The sequence below is a fragment of the Ambystoma mexicanum genome, chromosome 1p (genome assembly GCF_040938575.1).
Source record: "Ambystoma mexicanum isolate Mex_15411 chromosome 1p, UKY_AmexF1_1, whole genome shotgun sequence".
Taxonomy (NCBI): Eukaryota; Metazoa; Chordata; class Amphibia; order Caudata; family Ambystomatidae; genus Ambystoma; species Ambystoma mexicanum.
The window spans coordinates 749914171-749936706 of record NC_090921.1 but is presented as its reverse complement, the minus strand read 5'-3'; the positions used below and the strand labels follow the sequence as shown (position 1 = coordinate 749936706).

The following is a 22536-nucleotide window of genomic DNA, read 5'->3' as shown; positions in this document are numbered from 1 at the left end:
TTGGGTTGGCATTAGGGCCATGGGTCTGTATAGTCATGGCGTGGTGTTTGGGGGACATGAGTGGGGGGCCTGCTGGCAGGTACCCCGCACTGCTGGGGGGTGGGTGTGCAGTGGGACACGAGTGGGGGCCTGCTGGCAGGTGCCCCACACTGCTGGGGGGTGGGGGTGCAAGGGGACATAAGTGGGGGCCTGCTGGCAGGTACCCCGCACTGCTGGGGGGTGGGTGTGCAGGGGGACATGAGTGGGACATGAGTGGGGGCCTGCTGGCAGGTGCCCCACACTGCTGGGGGTGCAAGGGGACATGAGTGGGGGCCTGATGGCAGGTACCCCGCACTGCTGGGGGGTGGGTGTGCAGGGGGACATGAGTGGGACATGAGTGGGGGCCTGCTGGCAGGTGCCCCACACTGCTGGGGAGGGGGTTGGGGTGCAAGGGGACATGAGTGGGGGCCTGCTGGCAGGTACCTCGCACTGCTGGGGGGTGGGTGTGCAGGGGGACATGAGTGGGACATGAGTGGGGGCCTGCTGGCAGGTGCCCCACACTGCTGGGGGGTGGGGGTGCAAGGGGACATGAGTTGGTGATCAGTAGTGCAAGGAGACATGTGTCTTTGCTGGGGGGCATGGCCATGTTGGGTGGGCTGCCTGCGGGACATGACCAGGGGTGCAGGGCAGTCCCCTGTGGTGTGGGCTGCCTGCAGGGGCTGTGGAGGGTGTACAGGGAACACCTGTAGGACCCACACTGCCAAATCACGTGTAGGACTCCCCGGGACCCCCGAAATACACGTACCCTGCTGAAATCGCGTGTGAAACTTCCCGCGCACCCCTGAAATACACGTACCCTGCTGAAATCACGTGTGAAACTTCCCACGCACCCCTGAAATACACGTACCCCGCTCGCACAGGGCCAATCGCGTGTGAAACTTCCCACGCACCCCTGAAATACACGTACCCTGCTGAAATCACGTGTGAAACTTCCCGCGCACCCCTAAAATACACGTACCCCCGCTCGCACAGGGCCAATCGCGTGTGAAACTTCCAGTGCACCCCTGAAATACACGTACCCTGCTGAAATCGCGTGTGAAACTTCCCGCGCACCTCTGAAATACACGTACCCCGCTCGCACAGGGCCAATCGCGTGTGTAACTTCCCGCGAACCCCGGTAATACACGTACCCCCGCTTGCCGTGCTGGTACAGGGTTAGCGCAGCCCTTTGCGCTGGATTGGGGATTTTGATGGCTTTTCCTTGCGCAAGGGGCGTTCTTGGGGGCGTAACTGGCGCGGCTGCAGGGTCGCTGCGCCACTGTGCGCCACGGCTGGTTTTGGTAGCTGAAATCCATGAATACGCTGTGCGCGGAAATGGATTTTAGCGCACGCGGCTGGCGCAGAGATTCGCACGCGCACACTGTGCGCCAGCCGCATGCGCCTCTTGTGCGCTAAATTCTATGAATTACCCCCCATGGGTCAAAGAGGACAAGATTACTTGTGTATCGACATTTTCATGAGTTACGTAGAAGCATACTTAAGAACTCGGGCATGATTAACACAGAGGATTTTGCAATCAAAAAACCACGTTTTGAGTTTAAACGCATGCCCAATTTGTGGGATAAACTGGTTCAGATTTATAGGAGAGTGGAACTAAACACACTGTGACTCAGCCGACTGTGGAATCTGCCGCCTGTTACGGGACACTTCAAATGTGGGAAGTGTTCGGTATGCAGCCTTACGATGAATATCAAAGAGATAGATCTTAGGGGCCGTAAATGGGAACTTAAGACCTTTACAAACTGTAATACCAAATGGGCTATATATGGAATCAGGTGCCCGTGTGGTTTACTTTATATTGGCAAAACAAAGAGACCCATACGGCAACGTATCTGAACACAAGTCCTGTGTGACAAACATTGTCTCTGATAAACCACTAGTAGCTCATTTTATAGCAGCAAATCATAATCATGAGGATATACAGTGGTTCATCATCCAAACAATAGGACCCCACCCGAGAGGGGGGGATAGGGAATCTAAAACTTAGGAAAGCAGAACAAAAATTTAAATATGACCTCAACACAGTCAAAGATGGTTTGAACATTTCCACAGAGCGGAAGCCATTTATCCATTAGATACTATGGGTCTGAATTGGAGGTCCAAGTAGAGCGATGTGGAATTGACATTGTGACATAATATGTGAACGGACGCACATTTCAATAAATATTGTGACCAGGATATCAGGTTGAATAGATCTAACGATATTTATCGGCTAATAAGATTGGCACTAAATTGTTGACCAGTGCACTATTAACATGGTGGGGATTCACCGTACTAAGCGGGCGGCCACACGCACGACCTGGAGGCAGGCACGTATACGTCATTACATAAGTTGGATTGAATCCGATCATGTGACCGCCTGTGCGTGGGTACGTCTGTGTGAATTCATGAACACAGAGGACAACTGGATGCAGACGCCATCATGCAGAGTATATTTAATCTGATTATGTGATCGGTTAAGTGTTGGAACGATTGTGTCTTAGAAGACCGCTCGGATTTCTTCCTCTTCTTCTCGCCGGACGGGCTCGGCCTTCCTCCTCCGACATGTTGCTGCAAAACGCACAGTCCTTCTCCACGTGCGTCTTGTCCTCATGTAGGCAGTAAAGACAAAAAGAGTGTTCGTCCTCCTTAAAGACGTTCTGCAGCTGGCATCCAGGGCAGACCCTGAACAGCTTTCCGGGCGTCGAGCTTCCCTTCTCCTGGGCCATGACCGGGCCTGAGAAACTTCTGGAGTCCTCCAAAAGCGTAGCTCGACGAAATCTTCACCCTTGAGGGGCGCAGACGAAGCCGACACGGGTCCCCGTTGATCGGATGGAGAGTCGGTGGAGCTTGAGGCTCTTTTGACCGAAAAAACGTGAAAAAAATAGCACGAACGCTCGAGAGCAATAGCACGAGGATCCCAACACATGAACGTGCTGTAAAAATCTGAAGATGGCTGCCAGAGGCGGGGCTTGGGTGGAGGGCAGTCATTGGCTGTGGTCAGTATGACGCAGAGATCAGTGATTGGTTATTACTACGAAAGACAGATCAGAAACGAAACTGATATTGGTTTTTTCTTTACCGAGGATTCCCAGCCTGACGACGGGGAATATTCATGAGCATGTGAATCCATGCCAGACCCCATGCTGGAGAAATAAGATCCACCTCCACCCTTTGGAATAGCGACCAGAGGTAAACAAACTATTAAACATGTAGTGGGTTTTTCTAATTTAGGAGAAAATGACCAATATTTTGAAAAGAGCTAAATGTGAACCGTGGTGTTGAGATCAGTGAGACATTCTTGGGCTGCACTGGCACTTGGGTATACTTAAGTTGAAGCATATATCCTATGTATATACATGAATGGAACAAGGAGCAGGAAGAATAGAAGCAGAATTCAATGCAAATCAAGGTTTTTGTCCAGTGGACTACAAATTTTGGGGCACTGTGCAATTTAGACCGATTATTTCCACATTGTCCTGCATAATACAAAGATAGTGGTACATGATAATAATAAGCTGTTTCATGTATGTTTTGGTTTTAGATGGGCTTGGAATGTAACACGTCGTTTCTATGCAACATGTGAAATGTCATGACGTGATAAAAACAAGGTGTCCTGAAGACAGCACCAATGGGAGATGCAAATAAGATTAATTCGATTGCATTTTTCTAAAATTGTTAATTGGTTCTAGAAACATGTGTAGTGTTGACACATTGTTTCATATATTTGTAATAATTTTTTCTGTAAAGAATACTGAAAAAGATAACTGATCAAACGATTGATTGACTTGTTTACATCGATTGACAATATAGAAGTCTTTTCTCATTTCAAGTAGGCCACAAGGATATTAATTTGTTTTTAGACACATCGTGTATAATAGATGAATGATGTTTGTTTAGATTATCAAAACTTTTTTAGAGGGTATGTACGCATTTATTGTGTTTTATAAAGATAAAAATATGTATATTTTTTTGAGATCCATGTATCCTCAGTTCAATTAATGTTGAAGATTTGTTTGAGATTGTCAGGTGGATATCTAGAACAACCTTAGAGCGTGAAGGGAGGAAGCTGTCTTGTGGGATACTTTGTTAGTTCTAGTCCTCACCCACACAGCCCCTAAAAAGAGGTCTCTATATAATGTTACAGTGGGGTAAAGAGGGAGGGCCGCAGACACCCTAATCTACATCCAGCTCCAGAGTGAGTGAAAACATGAATGCTGTAACCCCTGTGACAAGTGGGCTGGGGTAACCCCCGACCCAGAATTAGTGGATATATGGGGAGGTTTGAACACATTTCTTTAGTCTAGCACAGGAACCCGATTTGAAGCAGCCGAAAGCACAATAAGGGACACCAGGTAACATGCTTAAAGTCTTTGTTTCCAAAGCCAACTCCCTTAAGGAAAAGCTCTGTCTTTCTCGACCAAGGGAAGTCTATTGAAGGGGGAACCCCCCCTGAATTGGGGACAGCCGTTTCATCATCCTGTGCTTCTCCTTGGTGCCCTCTTGTGGATTCGCAGATCTGCTCGAGTCCGGAGAGTCACTGCAACTTGAGAGGGGCCTCCTGTCCTGCACAAACATTTAGTGGCCTTTATGGCTGCTTACTTGCTGTGCAACACCATCGTAACACACCTTTACTATGGATTCTGCCACTGCTCTTGGCAGAGTTGGATGCTAGAGTTCCCATGGACTTGTCCATAGCATCAATCAAGGTGATTAGTCGTACCTAGATCTCCTGACCTGCACCCAGCTGATGGTAGTTTTCAGTGGGACTTCTAGAGCAAGTTTGCATAGCCATTTTGCAGGCCTCCACTCACTGCGATGCTCTCCACAGGATATATGACAACAGCCCTCCCTCCTTGAGCCTTTGGTGGAACCTAGACTTGCTCCCCAGCTGGGTGGCTGCCTTCTTTCTTCAATCGAGATCTGTATGTGGTAAGGAGGGCATGGTATCACAAGCATGCCACTGACAATAGGTACAAGTTGTAAAACCTTTATTCAATGTTCGAGGTTTGGAAAAACTCTTATATTTGTCCTATAGCTAGGATGGGAGTAGTATCGACTATCAAATAATAAATAATACAGTCCTAGTTGAGTCCGTCAAATCAAGATGGCCTTTACTAACAAAACCTAATGCCTGCCCTAGCTCTTGTACAAAAGGCGGGTTAGGGAGAATATGTATAGAAAGGAAAGTCAGTGTTCAGACAAAGAATAAATGTGGCTGAGTGAGCTCTCCTCCCCCCATTAGACAGCACAGAGTAAGGGGGTCCCCGTAGGCAGGCTGACACACTCTGGCCCAAGTTCTTAACACAAAGGCAGTACAAAATGTGGATCGTGGCCCATCTAGCCTTCCAGGTTAAACTCTTTCTTTCCAGCTTTCAAAATAGCTTTCAAAATACAGTTCAACAAGATGTTCACGTCGGTCTCCCTCAGTCAGGCTCAGACCTTTCAAAGCAAAAAGTTCAAAACACTTGTAGACATTACCTCCGCCAAGCTTAATTCACGTCCTTTTGGGGGTTCCCTTCCCCTAACTTATTACACTTCTGGTCTCCCTCAGTAGGGCTCAGAATGTTTTTTGATGTCGAAGACTTTCGAATGTGCATGGCTTTAACTTAAAGACCTCTGCAGGACCACTTCAACTGTCCCTTCAGCTCACACTCTTGTACTATTTGCCCCGGTGTTTCTTGGTCTGGGTAGTTCAATGTCATAAGCACCAAAGTTCAACATTCACCTTTTTACTCTAGGTTAATTTTGACCACTTCCAGCAGGCTACTTCCTTTTGCTGGACCACGCTGTTACTCGGTATCGCTGGTTTCACAGCTATCGTTACTTCAAATTTCATTCACAGGTCTGCATTTCTTCGCATTTCATCCTCAAGCGTGCAGCCTTCAATTGTGCAATAGAATGTTGCAACTTCAGTCTTTCCTTAACACGCATCGGTCTTTCATCTCTTGTCTTTACAGTTTTTCAATCCACGAGTCACGTTTAGTACCACAGGCTTGGCCTCGCCTCCCCAACTCTGTCACTCACCCGGGAGGTTTGCTGGCGTCCTTGAAACACAATGCCGCCTTCTTGTTTGGGATTTGGCCTTCTCCATGCGTCATTTCGCAGCCCTTTGGAGGCAACGACCTCCTGCAGGGAACTCCTGTGATTCTCCAACATCTGTTCTCGTCCATCGGTCTGTTGCTCTGTCCTAATAGGTTCGCCTTCACCCCAGAGGTTCTGCCCTTGCTCGTGTTCCACCTTGCTCAGAGTGTGTCTCTATGTTCTAGGAAGGAAGATATCCAGGTCTTGGCTTCGTGGGAGAAATAGGCAGCACCCGTATGGTGGTGGCAAAGAGGTCTATGTTCCACCAAGTTAAAGGTGTCCAAGAGGTCAAGGAGGAGGAGGAGGGCTGGCTTGCCTTCATCTCAGTAAGAGTCTAGCTGATATTTCAGATATAGTAGCACTGATTCCATGCCATGGCCCAGCCAGCAGCCTTATTGACGCATACCGAGGATGTGGTTAATTTCTAGAAAGAGTTGGATTTGGTTATACGCTGCTGTGTCTAGGATTTTAAGCAGGAAGTAATAGGCCGGTAGTGTTAGGTGCTGAGTGGTCGAGCATGTTTTTTTAGTAAGGGCAAGTCCCAGGATTCCTTTAGGCTGCCAGGGACTAAATTCACAGCGATTGAGGCGTTTATTAATTTAGTAATGAATGGGACTAGTGCTTCTGAGCAGTCTTTGATGGTACTGGCTGGGCAGATGTCTCCTTTGCATCTGGAAGGTTTAAGATTTCTGAGAACATTGGCTGTTTCTGAAATTTCTTTAAAGCGGTATGGTGTAATTCGTGTTTTGGTGTTGGAGAGTGGTAGGGGTGATGATGAGTGCTTTCTTCTTCTCTATTCTCTGCTGTATAGCGAGTATTTTAGATTGTATGGCATTCTGGATGTTAATGCACCAGGTTTCGTCATTCATAATAGTGGAGGGAGGGGTTGAGGGTATTTCTAGTTCTCTAGGAAGTCTGAAGATTTCTTGGGAGTTAAAGCTGGTGTTGATGATTATTGTATTATAAACGGCCGCTTTGGCTGCAATAATGGCTGTTGGTATTCTTTGGAGATTGAGGTGAATATGGCTTTAGCGTGGTCCGTAGGTGTCTTTCTTGAGCATAGGGCTTCGAGGTCTGTGGTGAACCAGGAATTAATGTGGCCAATTGGTTTGGCTCTAGTCTACTGCTTTGGCCAGGGTATTTAGGTAGAGGTCGGCTAAGACCATCGGGTCGCTAGAGTTAAAATGCTCAGGTAGGAGTGGTGCGAGGAGAGGGGAGATAGTCTAAGGAGATCTTATGGAAACTACGGGCCAGGGAGGGTGGTAGGACTGGGGGAGCTGGTGGTTGCTGTCTCATGGGAGGGAAGGTGAAGGTTAGGATGTGGTGGTCTGACCAAGGGCAGGCTGTGTTAGCAGTGATGGTCTGCTGAAGTTGGCTATCCAGTCCAGAGTTCTTCCCTTAATATGTGTGGGGTCTGTGACCCATTTTATGACGCTGAGGGCTGAGAGAGTATTGGACACGGCTGAGGCGGTAGTGCCCATTGGGTTGTTGTGACCTAGGTTTAGATCCCAAGTATAATCGAACTGGAGTTAAGTTTAATGTTTTCTCCTACTGTGTGAATGAGGTTTTCCTTAAATGAGGCTATGGGGCCAGGAGGACGGTAGATGAGGTGGAAAGTAATGGAGTCGCTGGGGGAGATGATAGTTTGGCTGAGAGGAGTTTGCAATTCCCTTCTGTAGAGGTGTTGGAGAGTCATTTGTAAAGAGTCTCTGAAGATGATAGCGACACCTCCACCTCTTGAGTTCAGTCTGTCACTTCTAAGGATGGTGCAGCCCTCTGGGAGAGCTATGGAAAGTGCTCGGCCAGAAGCTTGCTGGAGCCAGGTTTCGGTGATGGCGAGCATGTCAATGTCATGGGCCATGATCAGATCAAGAATATCGAGAGTGTGTGCTGGTAGGGATCTGGCATGGATGAGGGATCCCTTCAAGAGGGAAGGGGTGAGGCTGCCTGCTGTGGGGACAGAGGGGCAGGGGCTGCCTTCTTGTTAGTCAAATAGGAGGGGGGTCTGTCTTAAGGGACTGTTCACATCTGACATGGGTAATGGTGAGGCACAGGCTAGCGGTGTAGAAGGGCCGCAGCTCCCAGCGCCAGTGGTCGGAGCAGTCTTCATGTCAAGGATGGTCACGGCACTAGCAGGCGAGCAAATGGTATGCCGGTGGCCCTGGAGCACCTCACTATATGTTAAAAGGGTGCAGATTGGTGGGTTGGGGAGAGCTGGTCTTTGGTGGGCATATACTGAGGGATGGAGTAGGTGCCGCTCCCGGAGGGAGGAAGGGGGTCTGGCAAGGGGAAGGAATGTGTAATTGACACTTCAGGTGGATAATGCGTTGGGGGACAGGATAGCCAACTGTATTCAGGCATACATTAGGCTTACCATCCAGAGGAGTCCGGTGCTATCACGTATAGCAGCGGAGAGCTGCAGAGAGCTCCATAGGCCTTATGGTCCCCAGACAGTCACCTTCCTTGACAGCTAGTTATCTTTCCATCACCAATGCCTGCTAAAACTCAAACTCAGGTGAAGTATCCAAGTCGCTGGCATTCCACAAGTCAGAAGCCACAATGGCAATACCCTCATCCTACCCATAGAATTCCTTGTGGATGTCCAGGACCTTTCCCTTCCTCCATGCATTCCAATCCAGAGGGAATTTGGTTACACTGATAACAAAATTGGGCCATATTTGAGAGTAACTGAGCTTTGGAGGCTGGAACTAGTTTCTGGCTCTCCTATGCTTATATAGGAGGCTGGTACAGAATCCGAAGAGGAGGAACCTGGTGCCAGGACTTCAATTCAGATGGCAGAGCTAAGTGGTGGGAGAGTGGGCCAATCTTCACAATGGGGGCTCTTGAAAGAGCTCACATGCCTAGTTAGCACCTATAAAAAGGCTGCACCATATAGAAAAGTGGCCCTGGCTCCACCACCAATGTCGAAGCCACCGGCACATTAGTGAAAATGTCAAGCCTTTTCAGCCTGAACTCCTCCAAATGCACCAGAGAAGAGGAACTTGTGGGGAACAGTGTATAAATCAGCTTTGGTGAGATTCCCTGGAGCGACAATGGTTATGATTCTTCCTAGCGATGAAGAAGAGTGGCACTTGGAGGAGGCACACAGGGATCAGGAACTCCTGCAGCACTTTTAGTTCTTGCCCTTCCTCTTGTCCTCTTCCCGGGGGGCTAGATTGCTCTGGTTCTTTGGGTGAACGGCGCTTGTTCCTTTAACTGTAAGACTCAAAAGGAAGCCAGGGAATTCAAAGGTGTCTTTACCATGTTGTGGAGGGCAATGAAGTCCCCAAGCAGTAAAGACAATATTTGTGTGGTTTGGGCACTGACATGTAGCTAAGCACTTATTTAAAAAGGTTTGAAACCAGATTTTTTGTAGGAGGCACAACCAGGCGAGTAATTCAAGTAGCAACATCTGGTGACATGTATTAAAAAAAGTGTGCAGAAAAAAGGAAGGAACAAGTTATTTACCTGTAACTCATGTTCTCCAGCATGGGTCTGGCAAGAATTAACATGCTCATGAATATTCCCTGTTGTCAGGCTGGGAATCATCAGTAAAAAAGAAAAGCAGTTTCACTTTAACCTGAAAACTGCATTTCTACTCTATATCCAATCACTGTCCTTTGAGTCATACTGCCCCCTTCAAATGACAGTCGTCTCCCTAAGATCCTCCCCCGGTGGCCATCTTCAGATTTGGTAGAGCACGTAAAGTAGTAGTATGGACCAATAAGAGCCACAGAGGGGAAGGAGGGAGAGTTTGCATGTGAATCCATGCCAGACCCTTGTTGGAGAACAGGAGTTACAGGTAAGTAACGTGTTCCTTCTCCAGCATGGGGTCTGGCATGAATTCACATGTTCATGAATACGATTAAACTGCAGTACATATACACAACCACAGGAGGTGGCAAGGCTCAACAGAGGCAATGCACTTACCCCGGAACAGACGCACCTCAAGTAAACAGGTTGCCTAGCACCGCTTGGCTGACCCGGTACTCCTCCCTGGAATGCCTGTTGATGCAAGAGAATCTCATGAAGGTGTGCGTGGACCTCCACGTAGCAGCCCTGCAGGTGTCGAGCAGGGGCACACCACACAGTTGTTGTTGCAATGGCTCTGGTGGAATGGCCTCTTGGCTGGCCTGGAAGAGGTCTTCTAGCCATACGATGACAGTGCATGATGCAGCCAGAGAGCCACCTGGATATGGAAGCCTTAGAAAGGGCCTTCCCATGAGTCACAGGTCCAAAATTCACAAAGAGTTGAGATGTCTTCCGAAAGTCCTTCATGCGTGCCACATAAAATTTCAAGGCACGAGCAATGTCCAGCGCATGCAAAGTCCTTTCCGCCAGCATAGAGAAATTTGGGAAGAAAACTGGCAGAAATAAAGGCTTGTTGAGATTGAACTCTGAAGGAACCTTCGGCATTAAGGTGGCATGTGTCCGCAGCACCACCCTCGTACCGTGGAAAGACAAGTACGGCTGCTTGCAAGAGACCACCTGGATCTCCCTAACCCGCCTGGGCCAGTTGATGGTCACTAAAAAAGCTGTCTTCCATGAGAGAAACTCAAAGGGGCTTAATGCATTGGTTCAAAAGGGGCCCCCCCATGAGCTTAGTGAAAACGATGTTGAGCACCCAGGCTGCAGCACGAGCCTTCACTGTTGGAAAAATCCTGAAGAGGCCTTTGAGAAACTCCTTGACAAGCATGTGGGACCACAGGGATGGCTTACCAGGCGACCTGGGGTAACATGATATGGCAGCCAGGTGCACCTTGATCGAATCATGAGCCAGGCCAGCCTTGGCCAGGGAAAGCAGATACGGAAGGAGCTGCCGAGCTGTGACTCGCAGCGGTGTAATCTTCAGAGTCCTGCACCACATTGAGAAGCATTTCCACTTGTGGCTGTAACGCAACAACATGGTGGATGCTCTGGCCTCGGCCAGGATCTTCTTGCATTCCAGCAGCAGGGAATAATGGCCACACTCTCGGGCTGCAGGAGCCAGGCAGTGAGGCTCAGCGACGCTGGGTCATGGTGCAGTATTCTTCCGCTTTCTCTTGAGAGAAGATCAGGAAGTGGAGGCAGCCTGATGGACGGAGCCTTTGACAGACAGAGCAGGTCCAGGTTCCAGATCTGCCGTGGCCATGCTGGTGCAATGAGTATCATCCTGCAATGACATTGTCTGAGTGTGTTGATCATACGTAGCAGGAGTGGATCGGAGGGAAGGCGTACAGGAAGAGCCCTTCCTACAGGAACGAAAAAAGGCGTCACCCAGACCCCTCAGCTGAGGAAACCTGCTAGCGAACCTCTGGCACTTGGAGCTGGCCACCGTCGCGAAGAGGTCGATTCAGGGTTGACCCCACTTGCAGAAGAGAAAGGATACTTGATCCTGACAAAGCTCCCAATCATGCAAGGACCCCAGCTCCCTGCTGAGCGAGTCTGCAATGGTGTTCTTGGTGCCTGCCAGATGAAATGGGACGAGGAACATGTCCTGAAGAATGGCTCAGTGCCACAGCGACCATCCAGTATGGTTGCAGACCTAACTTGCCCTATGCTAAGGTGGGACTTCCCTACCTAAAGAAACTAAGGAAAGTCTGAGTCAGAAAGTTCAACTTAAAAGTCAGGCTTTGTCCAAAACCTATACTTGCCCTCACAACTAAAGCTAAACAATGTGTAGGGATGGCTGCAATAAAAAGAAGTGGTGTTCCAAATAAGGTTCTAAGCTTCTACCAGCTCCTGGCTTACTATTCAGCTCCCCTTCCCTAAAGCAATTCCACACAACTACCGGGGTTCCCTTCCCCAAGTTCAAGACAGTTCCACAAAGTCTCTGGGTTCCCTTCCCCAAGTTTAAGATGGAAGGTGCAAAGTTCAAAACAAAACAGTTCTCAAAGGATTGTGATCCTCCCCAACCCTCTTACCATGTGTAACTTCTCTGGTTCACCAACACACGTCTGTTACACCATTAGTCTTTTCATGTATATTTTCATTGGGCCTCATTCAGAGTATGGCGGTAAGGGATAGCGGCCACCGGTAACGAGACCGGTGGCGGTGATCCCTTACTGCCATACTCCGAGTTCCCTTTGCGCCCTCGCCCTTAACGCCTGCTTTGAGCAGGTGTTAAAGTCGAGGGCGCAAAGGGGCCTCCAAGCCAATAACGGTGACCATAATGAACTGTCACCGTTATTTGCATCTTCCCCATTCCCATTGAGCCCTATGGGGGCTCATTTGGGAATGGGGAAGAGCCTTGGTGAATGGGGAATTACCGCCCCGCCAACCTTGGAATGGGGCGGTAATTCCGCCATCCACCAAGGCGCTGCCGGTCCGGGTACGGCGTCAACCAAGGCGTTAATAGCGCCATTGGTTAGCGCCGTACTCAGAATGAGGCCCATTGACTTGCTCCTTTTGATATTAACACTCTTGACTCCTCCTCTCCATTTGTTTTTCATGCAGGAAACTCGGTCTAGGTGTTGTCGGACTGCACAGGTTTTGCAAACCCATACCCTTTCTTGGCTTTTGTTCACTCGTCACATTTGCATTTATTTACTGCCGGAACAGCGCACATGTCTGATTTCTAAACAAAATCGCCCCTGACAGTGGCGTCCGCGGTAGGCCATATTGTGATAGGAGGGGAATTCAACCTAGTTCCGAACCCGGACAACAATAAAACACTAAAGCCCACAAACGAGGACTATGGTAGAGCACTGGGATTCATTGAATTTCTCAGCGAAGTAGAGATTCTAGACATCTGGAGATTATTTAACAATGAAGCACATGACTATACGTTTTACTCTCATCTTCACAAGGGCCTATCGTGAATCGACTTGATTCTTATGTCTAGCGCACTTTTTCCATGCTTGGAGCGAGTGGACATACTGCCTAGGATCATCTCAGATCATGCTCCGGTGCTTGCTGGTATTCGGACGGCAGACTCCCCGGCCCGTTCTCCGAAACCGTTCAAGCTGCAGGATTACCTGTTGCAAGATCTAGTGATTAGGGAGGACATTGCTAGCGCTTTACGCAACTGCTTCAACAAAAACCTACTAGAGGGCAGCCCCTCTCGTTGGATTGGGATGCCATGGAAGCAGTGATAAGAGGGGAGATAGCGATAGCGGCAGCTCACAAAAGACTTGGGAGCACTCAGCGATTACAGCTTGAAAAGAGGACAATTGAACTAGAAGAAATACATAAAAACGCCCAATCTAACAAAACATTGGGGGAGCTGAGAAAAGCTAAATCCAAGCTGGAAATGCACCTAGCCGACAGGTCAGCCCAGGTCCTAGCATACACAAAACAATTCTACTACACGAATAGCAATAGAACGAATCGGCTCTTGGTATACAAACCGGAAAAAAATACATTCCCGGAATAGCATTTGTCTATTAATGGGAGCGAATGGAGCACTCTGGGCAGTGGAAGAGGATAAACTAGTAGCGATGACGGAGCACCACAGGGAAGTAATAACCAGGGATCACATCATAGGCGCCGGGCAACAGCAATACTTGGCATCACCTCCACAGGGACAAACCTTGCAGGAATTAATTCACCCCCTAGAGGCCCCTATTATGGTTGAGGAAATATTGGATGCGATAGTCTCTCTAAAAAACGCAGCCCCAGGCCCGGATGGATTCACCATACGATTTTATAAAATATATACCCATAACCTGGCCCAACGTCTGGCGACCTTGTTTACTCCTTCCCAGAATCAGGCTGCATAACACCGCCAATGGAGGATTCTCAAATTCTCTAACTGTGGTAATCCCAAAACCAGGCAAAGACCCAGAGCTCTGCAGCTTGTACAGACCAATAACACTAATAAATAACGCAAACATTTTCTTAAATGTTTTAGCAACCCGGCTAGCAAGGATCTTACCCAAGCTGATTCATCCAGACCAAACAGGGTTTATCCCAGGCCGCACCACACATGACAATATCAGGCGCATCCTCAACCAAAATTTAATGTTCCAACAGAGATAGAACAGAATTGGCTGTCATCTCCCTAGACGTACCTAAAGCATTCGATTTACTCGAGTAGGGCTATGTGGGTTAATCTCTGGCACACTTTGGCCCTAAATTTACAAAATGGATCTTAGCTAAATATCACACCCCCAGTATGACCCTAAGAGTGAATGGTCTTCGTTCGCAGAAGCTACCGATCACTCGAGGGACTCACCAAGGATGCCCCCTATCCCCACTCATTTTCGCCTTGTCAATGGAACTGTTTGCTGCTAGGATTCGCTCTAATCCAATAATCCAGGGGCTGCGGATGGGTGGCGACAACTATAAAATATCTCTGTATGGAGATGACATGCTTCTCTCCATTACACAACTGGACTCCTCCCTAGGGGAATTGTGGTGTTCAATACAGTGGTTTGGTGCGGTCTCGGGTTTCAAAGTGTTTTTGAAGTCCAATGCCCTAGGGGTAAACGTCTCACGCAGACGAAGGGAAACACTCGCAAGCAGTGGACAATCCCATGGGCAGTGGGGCCATATTACCTACCTGGGTGTGCAAATCCAAAATAAAAATCGGCAAAGTACATTAAGTTAACTTTCCAAACTTGTTGAGAGAAATAAAGAAGGACCTTGTGCGCTGGCATAAGCAAGAGGTATCTTGGGTTGGGAGGATCACAGCCTGTAAAATGAACTTAGTCCCCAGGCTGCGATATCACAGTCTCTCACTACCTGCAACAATTCCCATGAAGGAACTTGATAGTCTCCAAAGGGATATGCTAAAATATATCTGGGGCGGGAAAAAAAAACCAAGAGTGGCAGTCTGGGGCAACCCAGAGTTTACGCCTCGGTTGAATGAGGCAGTGTTTCTTGGGTGGAAGGCGGGCAGCCTTGATCAGATTGCAAACTTCTTCAGTAACGGGCCCCCCTCTCTTTCGAGGAATGTAAAGAAAACCTCCACGTCACAGATTCAGATACATGCAACTTAGAGACTGGATAAAGGGGGGAGGGAACTCAATGCTCTAGAACGCACCCTAACCTCATTGGCCCCCAAGGGAAAGATTGCCACCCTTTATAAACTCCTAGACAAGGTGGATACAACTAAGAAAGAGAAATACATGCTCAAATGGGAGAGGGCCTTGGGTAGAGTGCTGGGGGAGGAGGACTGGAGCCGTATATGGCATGTACACATAAAAGCTCTAGATGCATCATGAATAGAGAGGGTTCCATAAAAGTATGCTACAGATGGTACCTTAACCTGGAAATCCTGAACCGAGTTAACTCTGTTATATCGCCATCCTGCTGGAGGAGTTGTGCAGCCACAGGTTCGTTTTGTCACTTATGGTGGTCATGCCCAAATCGGATAAATTCTGGCGGAAGGTGTTGGAATACATCAAACAAATCACGGGCCTCACGATTTCATGGGCTCCAGGTATTGTCCTACTGGGTGTCAGGGCTGGAGCAGGTGTGGGGATAAATGCACTCATGGTATGTACTGGGGGTGGAAAAGGAGACAGAAAGCACTCTACCAAGTATTCCGGGCGTGTTCTCCATCCCTTTTGCAGGACCAAGGTCCAGGGATGGAGAACAGCCCAGAAACTACACTTCCCAGCAGGCCGCTTTCCGACTCAGCCTGCACGAAGAAAGACTGACACTCCCCTGACCGCACCCGCACCAGCGCGAGCCGCGCCCATGGGACGCCGCTCACAATCCTGACCAGTGAACTGGAAAGACGTATTCCAGAGGAGCTCCGGTGGCAAGCCTACGCGGGGCATTTCCGCCCTACACCTGCAAACCCCAGGCCCCACGTACAAGATGAGATAAGCGCAATACTTACTTAGCGCTGACAGCCTGTAGCACCCGAGGGGTCACGTAGTAGGAGCGGTTCCTAGTCTCACCAGCCGGCACCTAGCAGGAAGCGTGAACTACCTAGAAGAAAACGCTAGATGTCCTAACATCGTTAACCCTGCATGAGACTTGAACAATGCCCGCATGTGTTAGAACGATTAGACTTGTAGCCGCATGAATCCGGAGCGGCTATTCCGCCGCGCGGAATAACCATACTAAGAAAAAGCCTCTAAGCTCAGTCACGCGCTCTGTGCGCACCTGTTTGACTCTATTCTTGCTCCCCGCAGAGACAGGAGAAACTCGTGGCCAATCAACACGAAAAGGCCAGAAAAGCCATTGGACTCAGGCAAAACCGAAGCAAAGTATATTTTCAGATTAATTTCTGGGGGAATAGTCATAATTGCTGCATGAAGTTAATGCAGAGTTGTAATCTCGCATGCAGTAATGTGGGGCTAGTCTACATGAGTTAATGTATGAACTAATGCAAAGGTATATACATGTGTCATGTGTTTCTAAGAAGTCTGAGAATGTACTGGTGAGGGCCCCAGTACAAAGGCCCAGGCAAAACTCAGACACGCAGCAAAAGAGTGAGTGGAGAGCACAAGAGTGCAAGGGCGGAGTATTTTTGGAACTGGAGCAGAGGAGCATGTGACCATGTTCTTCCCCCTTCCCATCCAGAACCTCTACCTATCCCTCTTACCGGTGTTCCTAACTTCCCGTACCCATCCATCCAGTGGACCCTAACCCTCTTTATCCGAAGGTTCAAGGTGGCCTGTGTTGCCAATTCCCAGGTGCCGAGACCCAACGGGAAGGGAGGCGTTTGTGCTGCCTCTGCGCCAGGAAGAACCAAGCTCTGACAGTGGGCAACAAAGGCGATGGGGTGCTCCCACTAACTGGACACACGGCTGAGTTGATTACCCACCTTCTCACGGTGGCAAAGATCACTATTGCCCGCTACTGGAAATCCCTGGAGGGCCCAGCAATCCCTATGTGGTGGACAAAATGCTGGGGTACAGCCGTCGCAAAAAGAATCATAGCGGCTCACATGAGCAACATGGGCAATTTCACTACATCTGGTACCCCTGCTTCGACTATGCAGAACAGTTCCCGGGGATAGTGCATAAGCGCCCAGCCCTCTGATGGTATTCGAAGCTCTGAACTTGTATACAGTGGGGAGGGGGGTTAGCAGAGCCTCCAGATGATAGGACTATTGGACAAGATACTCCAGGGGCTGGACCTACTCTTCATTTTCTATCAATACCAGATCTTACTGCATACTACCATGTACTAGCTCTCTCTTCTTTTGTTCTTGTTGTTTTGGGTTGTACATTTTACAAATGAAAATACTGCTCCGATGCAGGGGTTCCCCCTGTCGGTCTAGGCGCAGTTGACAGACCACACGGCCTACCCATTACTGGTCACGCAATACCTCTTTTTCCATTGTTTTAGCAACACTTGTCCACTGCTTTCCCTTGACAGTGAAGAGTATTTCTTGGATCAGAATTAATTACTTCCAACACTTGATCGTGGCTAACTTGGTCACCATTCACTTGGTTACACTTTCAACACTTCTCTGGCTCTTGCTAATCCAGGTTTCCTCTTAACTTGTAGTTCTTTGACCACTTGGCTTGTGTCAATACTCGTTTCTCTTCTCACACCCTTCTTGGGATTTTATTTGCTTTGCCAACACTTGTATTTCAATCAATTCACTCCGTGGTATTTGCCACCTGCACAACATTGCTTTTATTCCACTCAAAACATGCTCATTATTTGCTTTTGTCTCTGTGCAGCATTCAGAAATGCTTATTCAATCATACTTTTATGTTGCTTTAATTCTGTATGGTATTCAATAATGCTTGCAGTTCATTTGGTATTCAAAACTCATCTGTTTCCCCCTTGAAACCACCTTCAATTAATTTCATGATTATAAGCACTGGCTTCAGCATTCAAAAGTGCTTATGTCGGGTTCCAAAACGTTCGACATTCAAGAAAGGCTTATTTCAGGTTTTCGGAGCATCCCGGTATGAGTGTTTCCCATCTGCACTCACTGTCTTCAGGTGGCAGCTCCCGTCGGCTTTGTTATTTTCCTCGCTGAGCCTTTCCAGCTTCCACGGTCTCTGCTCTTCTCTCGCGGAGGTGGGGAATGTGCAACTTGCTCTCCCGGAGGTCAGCATCGAGGTCAAATGTCAGGTAAAACTGAGGTCATGGGGCGCAGCCGGCTCCATGTATGCCACCAATGATATCATATATAGGGTCATGGGCGCCAACAAAACATTTCTGAAGCCAGTCCGATGCCTATAGGATATAGATGAGGAATTAATGAGAGGAAGGAATCCCTTAAAAAAGAGATTTCTACAGAAAAAGGACAAGCATCTTAAATTAAATAAAACAAGTGAGGGCCTATGCAAACTTATTTCTTTGGGCTGCTGGGCGTGCAACTGCCACAAGAATCTGCGCTTGAGTAAGTAACTGGCTATGCTGACTTCTTTAGTTAAAGCCTGGCTCCTGGCCAGGCTTTGGGCACAGGTTCCTAGCTGGGTCTGGACTCTAGCCTTGCTATTAACCCTGGTTTGTTCTATTGTGTGGTTTACTAGGAACAGCCACCTCCTGTTCTTTTTCTACATAGTTGGCCAATTTGAATTGGTCATTGCTGGTTCCAACTCACCTCTCTCTTCTCTCTATGGTACCACCAGGCTGGACTTGGCTTTTCAATGATGAAGGACCTCTGCTTCAGTACCCACAATGAATATGACCTTGATGATGCAGTGGGTGAGAGAAGCAATCTTGGTGACCCAACAAGGGTCTGCAGCTGATGGGGAGGATGAACAAAGGACTTCAGCACTAGCATGGCCCCGCTACCAAGTGGAGAGCAGCAATAGCAAAGCCTCCAAGCCTGTATCAATCAACAAAGTCACCCAGCAAGATACACAGCACTGGAGGATGCATCCTAGCGAAGAGAAGTCTCCACTATGCATGATGCAGCCCAGCTACTGGCCAACAGTTTCCACAAGCTTGAAAAGGAGATCTATTGAGGTGCAGGACTTTGAACCAGTTGTTGCCACTAGCACAATGAAGAGAGACTTCATGCAAGCCTACCCACGCAAACAAAATCAGAGCTTCACCCTCTAAAAGTTTGCTTTAACAGCACTTGGCTCAGACACACCTTCCAGATGTCCCATTCATGGTTTGGATTCCATATCCCAATGATTAACTTCTTCAATGGCGCCAGATCTCCTCTTGATACACAGAAACCCGGATGTGGATTTCTCCTGCCCCACCGATCACAGACCCACAACATTCAAACCCAGAGTGGATAACCAATCATTGATAATCAGCACAGAAACAGTCATCACATCACTATGTGGATTAAGTTGTCCAGGACTCATTGAACGGTCCAAACTAGTTTATACACACAAAGGTCTTTTTGCGGGCTCTGGATAGAGACTTTGAAGAGAATGAACATATATTGCCATTTCCTGCCCCTGCCAGGGAGGAAGACGGCCAACAATGATTGAGCAAAACAACAGGCTTAACCAGTGCGGTTAACCATTTTGGCCATTACACTGGTCAAAATGGCTACCTCCCTGTAAAAAGTAAAGGGTTGCTGGAGTGCAACCAAAAAGTGACAAGAAATATAGAATCTCTATCAACAGCCTGTCTGGGCTACATTGACTGAGGGAAAACAACATTAAAGTAAAAAAGGAAATGGGAAACAGGATTACTCTGTGATACTAACCATAAGCGGTGTGCTTCTGCTACACAAAAAGATTTAAATGGGGAACAGGGCCCCACTATACTGATAGCCTTAAGGACTAAGCAGTGCCCCCAAAATGAAGTTATTTGCAGAGATTGAGTGATTTTAAAAATGCCTAACTCACCAAATCAGTCAGCAAATTTTCTGGGTGGACTCCAATGAAATGAATGGAAAACCTGTAACAAGATGACTCGTCCCTAACAGAAGGGCTATGTAAAGTCAGGCATGACTAGCAAAATATGGTGATGTAAAGCAAATGGAACCCAGACTCAATGTTAAATAGCTCACTAATTATAGATGCCTGCAAAACCTGTTATGGGAGAGCATGGTTGCCCACTTAGACATAATCCTAGATCCTCTTTTGCTGGTACCAGAAGGCAGATTTGCCTTCGACAGCTGCTTACCTTTTATATTGGTCCTGGGTGGGGGGATTCACTGGGTAAGCTGTGGTGGGTCCTACAAGCACCACCCTACAGGGTTTAAATTGTGGCCAGCGTTGTTTCCCCAGGCCCCCAGAGATCCTTAGTCTCCTTTGCTGTGTAATAAACAGGCAACTTCGTCACAGCATCATAAACTGATATGTCTCTTGTTGCTTGAATATTAGTGTTATTGCTACCAAACTCAATGGTATTTATCTCATCCACCTATGAAGGATGATGGGATGCGTGTTCCTTGCCAGAATTCAAAGATATCGCTTACAGCTCTCTGCAGTAGCCTCTGAACGTCATATCCTGAAAGTGTTTTACAACTACATATTAAATGAGAACCCAAATGTCCATACATAATGTTTTTGCGATTGTCTCTTCAACACCAATGTTAAGACCTTCTCCAGAATTCCACATCACCCTCTGTGTTTTTTAAACCACACACTACTTTCTTCCTACAATTTCCATTTCACACATTATTTCCACATTGTAGATCAACAGCAATTCTTAGAACATTTTGCCTTTTCCTGAGGGCTGATCATAAGGCTATTTGCAATCTTTGGGGCCACAAATGACATACCATGTGTCCTTCTCCAGGGTCTTGACTCTTGTCTGAAGCTGCTCATTAATCTCATGTTGTTCCTCAAGATCCCTCAATGCTTTCTTCCTCAGCCCTTCAAGGCGTTCAATTTCCTCTTCAGCTTCATCCACTTGCCTCTTAAGAGTTTTGACCCTTAAATTAAGCTTCAACATTGTAAAAAAAGAAAAGAGAAAGTTGGGATTGTGAACAAAAACAAACTACCTGGGGACAAAAAATGTTGGGCAAGAAAAGATGCCACCCACTATGGAGGATTGGATGACCAAAAAGGATACCATCAGTAGAAGATAGTGACGAGGTAAAGGACCTCAAAAGATTGAACCACGGAGATGCTTAAGTTAGTATACCTGTGAAATGCTGACAGTCATAAAAGCTCACACCACAAAAAGATGTTAGAGAGAACCACAAGCATATACTATATAGCAGGATGAGAAAAAGGACGGAATTAATTCACTAAGGTATGGAATACAGAGCAGTAATGATGGTAGAAATGATGCAAGCTCTCTGAAATGGGAAAGGATAGAGTAATGAAAACACCAAGTATTCATAGGAAGAAAGGAAGTGTGTCAGAAGATAGTGGTAGTGCGCGACAGAAACAAATAGCTAAGTTACATGCCTGGTCCTTTTGATCATTGACATGCAGTCTTTCATCGTCGAGCTGAATTGTAAACTCTTTGACTTTCCTTTCCAGTTTACGGTTTGAAGACAATAATGTATTCTTCTCTCTAGAAAGCAAAGAGAAATAATTTCAGGCTCAAACAAACACTTCACCAGAATGAATGGCATGATCCTGTTTGTTCCTGTATGGAGTACATAGATCCAGCAATGCCATTTAGTTTGGTGTTGATTTACTTCTCCAGACAAATTAAAATAAGCACTGTTGCCTCCAGTAAATTATATACCGCTCTTCAGCTTGCAGCCTCTCCTGAAGCTCCTGAATTCTGGACTCCAGTTGTGATACACTTGCATTTGGTTTCTGTAGTCCTTCAGAATTGGCCAAGCGATTCTTCAGTTCTTTGTTCTGGATGGAAAAAGGTCAAAACAAATAGGAAGCTGTGAACATGATGGTACATAGTTCAAGAACCTCACAATTCAAGGTCACTCTCAAATCACATTTAACAAACTTATAATTGACTGCTCTACTTTCTGGGTGGCTGATCACCTTACTAAAAAACAATATTTGGCACTAAGTGGGACACTTTTTTTGCAGGTAATGAATGGGCAGGAAAACTCTTACACATGATGCACAAAGATAGGACAGTGTGGGTGAAGCTTGCAAAGTTACAAATCACAGAAAAATCCAGGCTTGGAGATAACGGAAAGAGGAAAACACCAGGATAAGAGCAGCTCTGGTCCTTAGTAGGCAAGGCTCCTTTGTATTTCAAGTTACTGTGTTTTTAAGTCAAACAATTAAGCTCCAAAATTGAAATTAATTAATTAGTAACCCCAGTCTATTTTTAATTTTATATAATTATAAAACAAATATACAGTAACAATCATATATAATCTATAACCTAACAGATACAGCAACGTTCTGCCCACCAACATAGACGACCAAGCCCAGATCTTACATTTGGGGACTGCGTATGGTTATCTACTGCTCATCTGCAGCTATTGTGACAATTCGCCAGGTCTCGTCACTTCTCCCCAGGGGGGAGACCTTTTGTATGAGGCTAGGGAGGTGAGGCCGCTACCCAATAGTCCCCCTAGGTAATATGCAGGAGGATCTCATGGGGAGGGATTCCGCTCCTGGGGATAAGGATATGCACCTGGGTAAGAGCAAGGGAAGCATATGGTATAGCAGTATGCAAATACTGTCAAGTGCTGTAATGAGGTGGCCCACAGGAGGCATGAAGAATACTGAAGAGACTTTAGTG

General features: G+C 47.4%; 1 protein-coding gene across 3 annotated transcripts in view; it reads right to left on the bottom strand.

Moving 5' to 3' along the window:
• The window catches only part of CGN (cingulin), a 2193661-nt gene that overhangs the window by 92686 nt on the left and 2078439 nt on the right, over positions 1–22536 (bottom strand). For all 3 annotated transcript variants that reach the window (XM_069650469.1, XM_069650484.1, XM_069650476.1), the window contains exons 18-20: positions 21562–21680; positions 21276–21384; positions 20642–20805 (exon numbers count right to left, since the gene is read on the bottom strand). In XM_069650469.1, the coding sequence (XP_069506570.1) occupies positions 20642–20805; positions 21276–21384; positions 21562–21680 (392 nt within the window). The remainder of the gene's footprint in view (positions 1–20641; positions 20806–21275; positions 21385–21561; positions 21681–22536) is intronic.